The sequence below is a fragment of the Mustela nigripes genome, chromosome 5, assembly GCF_022355385.1.
Source record: "Mustela nigripes isolate SB6536 chromosome 5, MUSNIG.SB6536, whole genome shotgun sequence".
Classification (NCBI taxonomy): domain Eukaryota; kingdom Metazoa; phylum Chordata; class Mammalia; order Carnivora; family Mustelidae; genus Mustela; species Mustela nigripes.
Genome location: NC_081561.1, coordinates 80,564,319 through 80,579,260, shown reverse-complemented (window position 1 = coordinate 80,579,260; position 14,942 = coordinate 80,564,319). Strand labels below are relative to the sequence as shown.

General features: G+C 40.2%; 1 protein-coding gene across 5 annotated transcripts in view; it reads right to left on the bottom strand.

Annotated features, from left to right (window-relative positions):
- Nucleotides 1-6,842: 6,842 nt before the first annotated feature.
- AKAP7 (A-kinase anchoring protein 7) overlaps nt 6,843-14,942 on the bottom strand; it is a 154,120-nt gene continuing 146,020 nt past the window's right edge. For 3 of the 5 annotated variants that reach the window (XM_059400730.1, XM_059400732.1, XM_059400733.1), the window contains exon 8: nt 6,843-7,972. In XM_059400730.1, coding sequence (XP_059256713.1) covers nt 7,767-7,972 — 206 coding nt within the window. In that variant the 3' untranslated portion in view covers nt 6,843-7,766. The other 2 variants (XM_059400731.1, XM_059400735.1) reach the window with 1 other exon arrangement.

The following is a 14,942-nucleotide window of genomic DNA, read 5'->3' as shown; positions in this document are numbered from 1 at the left end:
GCCGTCTCTTCCATTTATAAGCCGAGTCCTTCAAATCCTATACTAGTAGCAAATCCCTGAGGTAGACCTTGGGAGAAGAAACTCCCCTCTCGTGGTGTAACATAGGGTCTGTCACTAAGGATCTCAGGACATGTATCATTACTGGCTTCATAGCTGTGTGTCTACCCTTGAGAAAGCTGTGCTCCTACCTCTCCTCCTTTGCCCTCCGTGCCCTGCTCTCTTGTCCTTGTCCAGCAGGTGACTCCAATTATTTCCTACATTAAAGACTGAACTTTTCTTGAAGATTTTGCTGTTCTGAATTCCATCTTCCAGTTTCCTACTCCCTGACATGAGTTAAGTTCCTTGGTCTAAGAGTTGCTTTACATTTCCCAGTGTACCCTGATGGAAAGTAAATCCCAATGTTCTTCCAGACCCTCAGTCATAATCTCCAAAAGAAGCATCTTCAATAATTTCTTGGGTATCCTTCCAGAGCTTTCCCGAAGAGGAGCATATTATTGGTATTTTCTTGTGCTTTGCATTTTGCTTAATGTACATACTGATCTTTATATTTCAAAATATCTATATCCATTTTATTCTTTTTAACAGGGGCATATTTGGTATCTACTACAACTTATTAATCAAACCTATATTGATTGAATTTCAGTTACCTTTTTTCTTTTTTTTCCCCTGTGGTTGCCATCATAAGCTACGGTGTAATGAACATCCTTGCACTTGTATTTTTACAGAAACATGCGAATATAATTTTAGAAAAATTTTTGCAGTGGAACCAATGTCTGGGTTAACATTTTCAGTTTATCTGTCTCCATCAATTTCACCAAACCATCCTCCCAAAATGACATACCTGTTCCTATTCCTACCAAAACGATTCAAGAGTTTCTGATTCACACAACTTCACCAACCTCGTATATTATCAAACTTTTAAACCTTTACTTAACTCTCTATGCTCTGATAGGTTTAAAAAAGGTACCACATTATTGTTTTGTTTTAATTATTGGTGAGGTCCGTATCCTTGTATATGATACATGGTTTTGTCAGTTTGTAACTTCTTCTGTGAACTATAGTTTTTTCCCATTCTGGCCTAGAGGAGGATCTCTCATGGCATCCCAAGTCCTCAGAAAATTCATCATGAATTGGAGGCAGGTGCTCTCTTGTGCTTCTTCTGGCCTAAACAAGCCCCAACACCATTTCTACTCTTACAGATGACCTCTAGGACAGCAGCAGAAGAGGCATTTCTGTCCTAAGCTGGTCACCTCTCTGGCATCCCCATCAGAAAAGATGCAGAGAAGTGTCCTACTCTCAGATCCCCCAAACTCAATGTAGGAAGGGGCCCAGCCTCACCCAATCAACTGTCTGGAGCAACACGGGGAAGGAACGGAGGACACAAGCCCAGCTGCTCCCTCCACAACAGACAGGCCTCCCCCCACCATTCCCAGGGTGGATGCTGTCCTGGGGCACAGGCAGAGGTGATGGGAGTCTGATGCAGCCATCTTGCTGTGACCAGTTCGTTGAACAAACAGGACTTGTGACATTAGCCAAATACAGCTTTGTTTTTGTTTCCCCCACCCCTTTAAGCTTTATTTGGTGCAGGTAATCTTCTCCTTCACCAGGACACAATTCTGGCAGGCCTTTGGATTTTGTGTTTCTTCTTTTGTGTAATATGTATTCCACCAGCAACTTGAAGTAGCACACGCTATATTGGTCTCTCTTCATCCGTGCAGTCCTGTGGGTGCCCGGCAGGGGGGGGCAATTTATCTGCCCCTCCTCAAGCTCCTTGGGACCAAGAGCTTGCAGTGGGAAGGCGATGGTCCTCCTGCCCTGCACCGTCCTGCCTCACCACCCTTTCCCTCCCAAGGTGGTAGCTCAGGCCCAGAGGGGACATGAGGGGAAGCAACACTACTTCCTTGGCCTGGTGACTTTGTGCTCTCAGGACCTGACACTTGGTTCTCACAGGCATCCATGAGGGAGAAAACGTGATGTAAGTTTCCTTTTTCTTTGTGGGCTCCTGGGGGTTCCTGCTAGGCCCTCCCTTGATCCAGCAGATACGAGTCTGCTCTGAGTGGGCCCATTCTCTTTCCTCAGCCTCCCACCTCTGCTGGCCAGCACCTTCTCCATGCATGCTATTTGACTCAGGAAGCCACCTCTGGGTTTCAGTGGAGCCCCCAGAAATCGCTTTTTCCCATTTCTAAGGCTGAAATCTTTCCAGCATCCTCCCAGAGAAAATTAATACTTTTCATAAATTAAAGCTTTTCTCTACTTCTAACGTATCTCTAATTTATTGTATTAAAATGCCCCTACGTCTGTTTATTATAAACTTTTTCTCTTAAGCACACAATGTAAAATGTTTATGTTTTTATGAAATGAATAAAAAAAGCTCTATTATTTTATTACCGATCATGTGATATCATTTTAGAATTTTAAGTCTGTCTCCAAATTATATAAACCATTAAAATTCTTTCAACAATGACACCACTGCCATCACAGTTGATCCTTTCTGCCATTTTCCATGTACAGCAACTAGGTCTTTTGATCCATGTCACATAAAATGTGCAGGTGGTTTTATTTTTCTGTTTCCATCCAGATATCTGATAAAGTATGGACAGAGTCCCTGTGAGCATGTCCTCTTTAAATTCCTTGTTGAAAGAATGGGCATGAAAAGGAAACCTGACTCTTTTCTGCTACTAAGAGAGCACTCACAGATGTTGCCCCCATTTGGAGAGGATTTGGGAAATGTATAGGGCATATTCCGTTGTCACAATAACTAAAGCCTGCTAATATTTACTGCCCGGGAGCCAGGAATGGCACCTTCCTACCATGCCCAGGACCATCCTACAGAGAAGTGTCCAATTCAAAATGCCATTTGTGCTTTGTATTGAAACACTGATTCCATGGAGTATACCTGGTTTTAAGTAGCAGATTTAATTGCAAGCAAGAGAACCAACTTTAGCTAGCTTAACTGGAAATGGAACTTGATAGCAAAAGATATTCAGTAGCTCACAGCGTCCTCAGAAGGTCCAGAGAATCAGGCTGGGTGGCCAAACACCAGGAAAAAGGTTCCATTACACTGCCAGCTGCTCCGGGGCAACCCTGTGGCCACTACCCTCTGTCACTGTGTACCCCCACAGTCTTCGGAGGGCATCTTTGCCCCTACTGTTTCTAAGAGCTGGATGTCCCCCCACCATCCTTTCCAGAATGGGTTGATTCCGTGCAGAGTCAAACTCTGGCTTGGTGGAGCCCAGGGTCATCGGCCCAGGTCAGCTCAGGTCTGAACCCCAGTGACAAAGAAGGCCGAGAAGGTGAGTTCCTGGCCTCTACCTCAGCCCCTCTTCCCTGGGAAAACAGGGCTCATAAGGTGTAGGAAGTGCCCCCTAAATAGGAAGGTGTTCAAAAGAGGCTGGGGGGTGGGGTGGGGGGAAGAGGCTGGGAAATCACCGTGACACACTTCCATGAAATTGTTCAAAGCCCTTATCACATGCCCTGCCATAAGGATATTTCTCAAGCATGAACCTGACAAAAATAGCTTCCAAATTTGCCTTCCAGAGTCTTAAAAAGATATACTTAGTTTCTCTCCACTGTTCCATATTCATTCTATTTTCTCTGCCTCAATTACCATATCAGATACTCTCTGGAGTGGTGCATACATATCGCTTCTGTTTCCTTTCTCGGCACTGTAATTCCTGTCCAGCTCCGAGACTTACTCTTTGTCCTCTCACCGCCTACAGCTTTATAGATCCCACACAAGCATTTACCAAAAAAGGACAAAAGAAAAAAGAAAAGATTTTTTAAAATTATGGATAAGTTACCATCTACGAGGTTTAAAGAATAAGCAGAGAAAGGGGCAGTGCGCTTGGATTCAAAGCCATTGTCATGGCAGCTTTTGCCCCCGTGGTTGTTGGCGGGAGGTGTGGGAAGTCATCGGAAGAGCCGGGCCAGGTCACTGCGAGATTACTTAAGATGGAGATCCGCGGAGGCCATAGAGTTGCTTGACCGCAAGCAGGTGGGTCAGAAGATACCGCAGAACAGAACTGGGCGGTGGTGTCAGAGAGTGGCTTTTCAGAAATAATTTGAACCACAAAAGGGAAAGCAACTGAAGTTACTGGAAGGCGTGAATTGTATTATTCCTAACTTTATGCTATAACAGAACTTAATGGCCTTCCAATAAGTGACTAATGGTAGAATATAAAGAGGAATAACTACTGCAGTGTACGTTTTAAAATCATCCCAAACGGCTTAAATTTATCAGTGGTGCTTAACAGGTGCATCTAGATAAGTAGTTTTGAGGGGATTGCACGGGTGATGATAATAACACCTTCCTTCAGCTCTCACCTTGCCTTTTTACTCCCAGAACAGGGAACCAGGGGGAAAGTACTGTATCAGATTTTTAAATTTGCTGACTCAAAGTGAATTTCTTTAATATTCATTTTTAGTGTGAATGAAATAATCCAAGCCTTTGTCTTGTTAGCATGTGTGCACCTATCAAACGCATGCAGGGACTTGGAAACTTTTTTTTTTTTAAGTGAACTGGGTCAATTTTATTTTTTATATGGATTCTCTTTACCTGAGAAAAATTGGAATTCAGAAACGCATCTGAACTTTGTTCAAAGAAAAAAATATTATAAAAGGGTTTTTGAGCCTGATGAAGACAATAGCTGACAACAGAGTATCCATTCAAGTTCTGTTTGGATGTACTACAGGTTTGTTGTCTTTAACTATATAATGAAATAAATCTTAATTTGTCACATAATGTGGTAGCTGGTTTATGTATCTGTGACTGAGTGCAGGAGTACAAACATATCTTATTGGTCATAGGTCTGAAAAGGTATCTAGAATATGAAGTTAAAACTGCTTTGTTTACCTCTTTAGGAGGACATCTGGCTGCTGGAATAACGGGGGGAGACGCATTTGGGATTCTGAGTGAACAGTTTGTATCTTAAGTATGCTCTCTCTATAAATCTAGTATATCTCAATGGCTCTAGTCAGTCTAGACTGAAAAGTAGATTAATAAAATATGATTCTATAAATAGGACCAAGTTCAAAGCTGGTAGAATCTTGTCCTACTGTTGAAAATATTACTTTTTAACATCCCTTAAAATATTCACATAGGATCTACTATTTTTCCAGTGACTGAAACGTGCTGGAATTTTGTCATAAATGTGGGTATGTACCATAGCAGTTTCCCCACCTCAAGATGAGAACTACCACAAATGGAACAGAATGTAAAGCACCTAACTCTTGATTTCAGCTGAGGAGAGCCCTCTACCACCAAGGGATTTCATGGAAATCCTGGTCTCAGGGTTGTGAGTTCAAGCCCTGCACTGGGCTCCATGTTGGGTGTGGAGTCTACATCAATCAATCAAAGATCACTTTTCAGTGGTGGAAGGTCTAGAAGCCACAGTGCATCTCCTCGACCAAATCAAGACCGACTACTACCATTTTAGGACAACATACTCTCGTGATGCGACCCAACAAATGGTTATTCTAGGACTCTGATTAGTGGGGAAGAGGTTGTTTTGAATATTTCAGATCCCAAACTTAGATTTTTACGAATTCTTATTTGGTTTTTAAGAATGGATCTAGCAAGAAAACATGTTTTATTGTGTATTTCTCATTATTTTTATAAACGTGCTTAAATGAAGATTTCATTGTTAAGGATTAGAATCTTTAATCCCTAACTTAAGTACCTGAGTTTCCCTCTGCCCACGCCCACCCCACCCCTGCCAGTTCCTTCCTAAGTTCCATCCTATTGGCTGACAGTCTCTCATAAAACTCATGGAACTTCAGGGCTGAGAGGGAGCTGGCTTGGTCAAGAGAAAGCGACACCCTTTGTTACCGATCTTTAACTCATGAAATGTACTACACTTGGTAGAGAGAGAGAGGAAGTGCTGCATTGTGGAAAGACCATGGCTTTGAAGTAGAAGACCCAAGTTTAAGTTTACCCCTGCCTTTTAATAGCTTTATAAAGAGCCTATGGCCTCTTTATAAAGAGCTTTATGGCCATATCACCATTTATGGCCCCAGTTAACACAGTTTCATAATCTCTCAGACGCTCCTAGCAACTTCCCAGCAGGGTCACCAAAGGGAAGAAATGTCACAATGGGCCCGAATCATCCAGCACACAGGCATGGAACCAATGGAAGCGATGATTCTTAACTCAAGACCTGTGACCACAGATGGCAAAGAAGGACACTGTCTTTCAAATTGTTTAGAAAGATTGGAACAGCTCCTTTAGAATAAAGATCTTTATGGATAGAGACTGAGAAGAGCTATTTATCTTGAAATCCTGTTAACCCTGGACTAGGGGACAGTGAAGATAGCCCTGGGACATTGAGATGGGGTCCCGGGTCGCTCACAGTGGCCTTGAAATTAGACACTCAGTCTCCTTGAGTTCGTATCTTTATTTGAAAAACAAAGCAAGCCCCAAAATATCTTTGCTTCCCATCTTATGGGTTTATTTAAGGAAGCTGTCTTCCAGCAGGAGAGCCCTCTACCACCAAGGGATTTCAAGGAAAGCAGCTGCTGTCTTACGTGGGGAAGGATCCACTCCTTTCATCTTTGCTCCTGCTGTCACTTCACTGACACGTAATTAGCAGTTTGTGGGATGCTATTTAGATTTTCTTTGCATTCAACATTCTGTTGTTAATTCTCTGTGAAGCTGACTGACTTGAGGTGATTTAAAAAATCTGCAGTTGAAGGTGTTCCGGCAACTGCTACCTGAGCATGAAGGAGAAGGTCATAAATAAAGATGAAGAAACACTACAACCACCCAAGCGCCTGTTTATGACTTCCTTCTACCAGCACAAAGCCAAAAACTTCCAAGAAGGAGGAAAAAAGTGAGGAGAGGCAACAAGGGAAAACCATACATTTATTAAGAGGCATGAAAATGCATAAACTCATTTATAAATAAATGTCGAATTTACCCAGTGAAAAAATAGCTAAAATCCATGAGTGAACTGGATTTTACATTTGAAATGATTACATATTTGATCTCCAATTTCCCCTCCATTGTGATGTCTTAGTAGCAGCAATTTTGCAATGGCTATAGAAAAAGCTGTTGCCAAGATTTTCATATGGGGGGAAATTTTTCAAGAATTGTCTTTAAAAATGAACCAGTGCAAACAAATTCAGATTATAAGGGATACAGTAAGTCCTAGGGCTTATCTTCAGAAGAGTAGAAAATAAAAATCCCAAACATTTATTCATTAAGAAATGAAAAAGCAAACTACATTTTGATCATTGAAAAATAATACATATGGATATTATAAAACATTCTTAACCAGTTATAATAATTACACTTAGAAATGTTCATTCAAGTACTAATGTATTCAATAAACATTCTAATTCCCATTAAAAGTAACACTAGGTATAGACTTGTGTGGACAATTACTACTTCTGATTTAATAACGACAAAAATCACATCAACAGAAGGCAAGTGACCCTTAAAATACAGTGGTTTTTTTGTATGTAAATGATTTTTCACAGTCTGTATGTGTTATCTGTGAGAACCCAAGGAACATCTCACGACAGCTAATTAAGTCCTTTCTATAAAATAACTCGATATTACAGGAACAAACATGCTAAAACACAAGTTTAGCTTTAAAAATAACCAAGTTTAATCCGTTTTCTTTGGCAAGAAATTGTTAATTCCTTACCAAATGTTGGTTTCCTTTTGTGTAGACACTATCAGGACACTTCTTTGGTATTTACCAAAGAGCTATGAAATAATCTCACGACATTTCATGGACTAGGGTACCATGATAGCAATGCAGAGCTTATGTCAAATTTGCAATGAAATCAACCTGGTTTCCTTGATTACTGTTGTTAACAGATATTCCTTCAAAAAGCTCCCTCCTAATCCTGGCCTGAGTCTCAGGCTTTAACAAAAGTTCCTTTATCTGTTTCACTTTGGCCTTCAGACTCATCCTTTCTCGGTGCAAAGCTTCATTAATTAAGTCCCGGAGTCCAATAGGTTTCTTGCCTAGGGAAAAAAAAAATTATATAATACATTTTACAAACAAATGCCAGTGAAAAATATGAAATATGGCACACTGACTTATCAAAAGAAGGTTAAAAGAAACCTTTAAGATGTTGCCCACGTTTCATAGAAAAGGCTGCATTTTGCCAAAAATATATCATTTGCGTGAAACCAATTTACTGTAAATAAAAATCACTGCATAGCCATAGCAGACGGATGACAGACATGAGACATTATGGACCAACAGCATGGACAACAAATTCAACAGGGATTATTTTACACTTAGCACTTGTTAGCTGTGTGTGTGTTTTGGCCTCAGATAAAGTGGTCAAGTGCCCTGTTAAGCAATATAAATGGCAGTATTCCAGCGACGGCCAGGCCCCTTCCATGGCCTCTAATTTGAGTCCACGGGGCATAACCCCAAGTCCCCTCTCCCTCGGCCATGGTGGAAGGCAAGTGAAACCCAGGCCATTCTTCTGGAAGTTAATTTCCTCTGCTAGTCCCAGCACTTCTCTTCTGTTGTGTTTCAGAAATGCAAACATACTGATCATGAAAGTCGTAGGCAATCTCCACGGATTGGACAAGAGACACCGAAACAGCACAATGCAAATTAATCCGTTGACTCAGCAGAGGGGAGCGGGATGCTTCTCACGGAGCCGCGGGGCCTGCCTGCATTGGGCTCTCATTTCCTGTTGTTGTCACTCTCAGTGCCATTCCTACCAGCCTCTTGAGTTTTCACAGAGCTCCCATCCCCTGGCTTGCTTTTGTTCTGTGTTTCTTCCAGATACTGCTGGACAGCCTTGAGCACCGCGTTCTCCACCAGCCTCTTACTGAGCCTTACCAGTTCAGCATCATCGGGCTCACCTCCATTCTTATCACCTACATTCCACAATAGAGAAGAGAGGTCACTGAGGTCATAGTGCCACAGACACTCGGCATGCAGGGGCCGCTACTTCGCTTAAAGAGCACAAGCATCCTTTCAATCTGTCCTTTGGATCTATAAATCCAAGAACACTGGTGTGGCTTTTCATTTGGTATTTGCAGAAACAGGAAATGGCCCATTCCCGAAGATTTCAGATCGAAAAGTAGTTTGTTAACCCCAATCTAAAAATACACCACCTTGCCATGCTGGAAGTTTCCCGTTTCTAGAATTTTTGTTCTTCTCTCATCCAAGGTTATTTGCTACTATAAAAGTCCATGTGCCCACCACCTGAAGCCTCAGGCATGTGAATTCACCAACTAGATCTGCGTCTACTTTCCCTTCGTCACCACCAAATGTCAGGCGATTAAGATTTCCCAATCAACTAACTACTTAAATCACTAGTTTTTTAAACGTCTGGCCCATAGGTTGGTTGTTAATAAACTCTCATCACTCCCAGGAAGACAAAGGCTGTTACTACTGCTAGGAACTATTTCAGATAAGCTTGTAAAAACTAATACTCCTTTTATTCTCAGTGCTATCACTGCAATTTAAGAAATAAGAAACTTGTCCAGAGTTAGGATGACAATAGTAAATTATTAGATGTTAATATTTTATGGCCACAGGCCACTTGGGTGGCTCAGTTGGTTAAGCGTCTGTCTTCTGCTCAGGTCATGATCGCAAGGTCGTGGGATCAAGTCCCACATTGGGCTCCCTGTTCGGCGGGGGGCCGCTTCTATCCTCCCTTGCTCTTGTTCTCTCTCTCTCTTTCTCCCTCTCAAATAAATAAATAAATGAAATCTTAAAAAATTTCTTTATGGCAATTTTATTTTCCTGCTAGTTATGATGAAGGTTTAATTATTCCATCTTTCATTATACTGTAAATTGGCTGGTTTTCATCTATTTCTCCTGTGCTAGACATTTCCCACTCCCTCTCTTCCTTGTCTCCGTTAACTGGGAAAAAAACACAAGGAGCTCATCTCTCATGCCATTCAGTCCCTCATTTCCTTCTACCAAGTTGCTAACCCCAGAAAATAGATGACTGGAAGCAAAGACACTTGAGCACCTAAAAAATGATAAACAAATACTAACAGATCTCACGTGAGTGACAGACAGCGATATAGCAACAGTATGGGACTTCAATATTCTACTTTCAGCAATGAATAGATCATTCAGACAAAAAACCAACTGGGCTTGAACTGTACTTGAAACTAAATGGACCTAAAATATAATATACATAATACACAGAACATCCATAACATACCGTAACAGTATGGTATTAGAATAAAAACAGAAACAAAGACCAGTGGAGCACAATCTAGAGCCCAGAAATAAGCTCATGCAAATATCGTCAACTAATATTTGACAATGGAGCCCCCCCCACCAAAAAAAAACAATGGCCAAAGGATACGCTCTTCAATAAATGGTGCTTGAAAGACTGGACATCCACATGCAAAATAATGAAACGGGACTCCTGTCTCATGCACACTCACAAACATTAACTGGAAATGGAATAAGGACTTAAAATAAGACCTAAACCCAGAAAACTTTGAGAAGAAAACAAAGGAAAAAAAAAAACTACTTGATATTGGTGTTGGGTGATTTTTTTGGATGACACCAAAAAACAAGCAATGAAAGTAAAAATCAGCAAGTGGGACTATCTCAAATTTAAAAATCTCCTCCACAGCAAAAGAAATAATCAACAAAATGAAAAGCAATCTACAGAATGGGAGGAAATATTTGCAAATCATGTATCTGATAAGGGGTTAATATTCAAAGTACATAAGGAACTTATTTAACTCAATAACAAAAACACAGACAATCCAACTTAAAAATTGGCAGAGGACGTGAATAGACATTTTTCCAAGTAAGACATACAAATGGTTCACACGTACATGAAAAGTGCTCAGTATCTAATCATCTAATCATCTCAGTATCTAATCATCAGGGAAATGCAAATCAAAACCACAGTGAGCTATCACCCCTCACCTATTAAATATTTAGTATCAAAAAAATTTAGGACCAAATACTGTCAAGGATGTGGAAAACAGGGACTGTTGATGGAAATATAAATTGGTGTAGCTATTACTGAAAACAGTACAGCATTTCCTCAAAAAATTAAAAATAGAATTACCATATGATCCAGTGATCCCACTTCTAGGTATATATCTGAAGAAGATGAAATGACAATCTCAACAAGCTCTCTGAGCTCCCCTGTTAATCACAATATATCTCACAAGACCTAAGACAAGAAAACAACCTAAGCATACAACGATGAATAGATAAAGAAAATGAAATGAGGTATTTATGTAAAATGAAGGACATAAAAAAAAAAAGCCATAAAAAGAAGGACATCCCGCCATCTGTGACAACATGGATGGAACTTGAGGGCATTATGCTAAGTGAAAGGAGAAAGACAAATACTGTGTGATCTCATTTATATGTGGAATCTAAAAACACTGAACTAAAGTAACAGAAAGTAGAATGGTGGTTGCAAGAGACTGAGCAGGGCTGAAAAATGAGGAATGTTGGTCAAAGGGAGATTTCAGTTATAAGATCAATAAGTTCTGGGGATCTAATGGAGAGCATGGCATTATAGTTAACAACACCGTATCATACACATGAATGCTGCAAGAAGGTAGAGCTTTAACGTTCTCACTATACCAATAACAAAATAGAATTATGTGAGGTAAAGGATGTGTTCACTAATGTCTTTGTGGCAAACATTTTGCATATATAAGTGTGTCAAATCATCATTAAATTTACACAATGTTATATGACAATTATATCTCAAGAAACCTGGGGAAGAAAACGAAGCAATGAGATTGCTCACACATAAGGGTCGGCTCAGTTTTAGAATATCACCCAAGGACTCTGGGAGGCAAATGTCCAGTGTTGCACTTGCATCCTTAGGTCCGGGACAGGTGGTTACTAAGGGTATAAGCTGGAGGATGGATAATTATTTTCTATTCTTACATGACAAGGATTGAACTACAGAAGCACATATGCTCAGGGTGAGAACTGGTCTCCAACCCTCCTTCTGAGCCCCAGCATTTCTATTTAACACATGTCCAGGACCAACTCTGTTTATAACTATCATTCCTAGCAACACCCAGGAAGATGGGAGAGAGTCTAAAGATTCATCTAGACCTGCTACGAAGGGGAGCCCTTAACAACTGCTTTCCCCTCAAAAGCAGCAATATGGCATTCCAGATCCATCATTAAAAGTTCTAGAAAGAACATCTGTCGTGCAAAATATGCTTAGAATTGAGTAAGCTTCAACTCCATAATATCTACATAGAAGTTACTGAACATAAATATGTCAGGATATTATCAAAAGGAAGATAAAGAAATTCATTACTGATACCACATTTGGGGGGTAATTTAAGGTCATTTTTATTAGTAAGAATGAATGAATATATTGTGTAATACTGAAAGGATTTTACCTTAATCTTACAAGATAGTGTTTATACTGTATTGCTGATACCTCCAAATGTGTTTCCTATCTGGAACTATTTGTATAATGGCTCTTCAAACTTAAGAGGGTGCGGTGCCTGGGTAGCTCAGTGGGATAAGCATCCAACTCTTGATTTAGGCTCAGATCATGATCTCAGGATGGTGACATTGAGCCTTGCATCGGAGTCCACGCTCAGCAGTGAGTCAGCTTGAGATTCTCTCTCTCACTCTTAGCCCCACACCTGCCATTTTAGCTCATGCGCTCCTTCTCTCTCTCTCTATCTCTCTCTCTCTCTCTCTCTCACACACACACACACACACACAAAACCCAAAAAACAAAAAATATAAAAACACTTAAAAAGGGAAAATCAAGCTTCAAATGAAGGAAATTCTAAGTACCCTCCAAAACACCAGAAATGACTGCAACCATCATCCTACTGATGCTGTGTGCCTAGACCAAAGAACCTGTTCCTCCGGGCTGTCCCCTACCCTCCACGGCTTTAATGTCAGTCATGATATCATTGATCCTCAGTAAGACAGCTGGGCTGTTTTGGAGTTTAATCATAACTCATTCTCTAAGATGCCTCAGGTCAAAAAAAATGTGTGTTTCTGAGATTTTTTCTGGGTCTGCTATGAAGTGTTTCTACTACTTCAGAGATTAAAAACACAAAAACCTTCCCACAAAAAGCTAATTTTCCCTTCTGAGTTTCCTATTTCTGATTATGCATTTATCATTATCCAAGCCAACCAAGCTCTAACGTCACCATCTCTAACTGCTTCATTTCCCTCATCAACCCATTTAATCGCCAAGCCCCAGCAATGTGCTTTTCACAATTTCTCCTCTCTTTAAATGCGTCTGGTACAATACCTCTAGATTACTATTTCTAAAATGTCCCTTTTAGTCTCCAATGTCTCTATGGGAAAATTTAAACTGGTCTTCCTAAGCTTTCTAGAACTGACCTTTGGTGATCCCCACATGGCTGTGCTTCTGCTGTGAGCTTCCGCCGTCTCCTGAGGAGCCTCAACATCGCCCTCTATTTCTAGATGGCCCTCCCTTTCTCTAATGAAAATCCCACTGCTCCATGAAGCCTTCCCTGACTAACACAGCCAGAAGTGGCTCCAGGAACTCGGGCTGCAGGGAGAGTACATGGTCATTTGGTCATTCATTCACATAAGCACTAAGGACCTACAAGATACCTGGCTATTCTAGTCCATGGGGACACAGCAGAGAACAGCACAAAGTCCTATTGGTTTTCCTTTCTTATTTTCTTCACAAAGTATGAGCCTTGTTTATTAACGTATTTACTCAACAACTACTGATTGAGTGTCTGCTCTGCTAAAGATCCGGTCCTGAGTAAAGAAACCATGTCCTAGGCTTCTCGGAAACCCCTCAATCATGAAGGCTCAACAAGTATTTTTCAGTTCAATGAACTATGGATTAAAGTCCTTAAAGGACTGTAAGTATTCCTATCTTGCTATAAGGATAGCACACCTTGGCCAGAAATTTACATTCAGTATTCATTTAAAGCAAAAGCAGAGAATTCCAGAGTAACCCAAATAGTCATGTGAAAATCTCTAACCACCTGGCTTGGTAAACCAAGTCAATATGACAAAATATCCAGCCTATTGGACAAATATTAACCATCTACAATAACTAACCAATCAACCAAAAAAGCAAAGAAATTTATAAATGAATTCTCCAGATCTATCCTGAATTCCACCTTAGGATTTCCACAAAGCACCCTTAGGGCTCTTTACGTCACCTCAAGGAAGATCCTACCAGAAGGTTCATCACAGAGCCCTGAAAGTGTGCAGCAATTAAAAAAACATGTATCTCCATTCCAGTAAGATCTTATTTGTAGTCCCACTTTCAACAGACTTAGTTCAACTTAATTAACAGGAGGCATCTTAAGATTAAAGTTATACTGATTTTTCTTCTGCTTACTACTTGAATAAATATATGTCTCCATACTGACCGCTAAGATAAATAGCTACTTTCCTATAACCTGAAGGATAGTTTAAAACAGCATTTCAACATGCCATTGCAAGGTACACAAACTATCTTTTGAAATTTCAACAAAGGTACACACAAAAAATATTCTCAACCTATGAAGCAAATTATTGATAAAATTTTCTTTCTTGGTCAGGTTGGGCTATTTAATATCATACCTACTTAAAGTGACAGATTAACCTTTGTCTTTGACACTGTTATTTTAGAAGTCTCCTCCAGAATAATTTTCAATCAATTTCTTGGGAGAATACTAAAAATATAAAAGAAAGGCAATGGGAAACTCTGTTAAACCCACCAAACACTATTTTTCCCTAAAAGAAGACCTAAACTGTCAACAAATTTCAAGTAAGCAATTTCACACTTTAAGAATTCGAACATCATTAACCCACTGTATGTACCCATGATTCTGTTTTTGTTTATAACACCTGAGATCTCTGATACCAATACAATGTAGAGAGAAAATTTATTTTCGTGGTTAAAAAAAAAGAAGTTAACTCCTTTGTAACAAAAATATGTTCTACCTACTAGAATCATTTAAGATCAACATGAATATGGTGCAGCTGTCCTTCTGTGTGAGTTAACTTCTT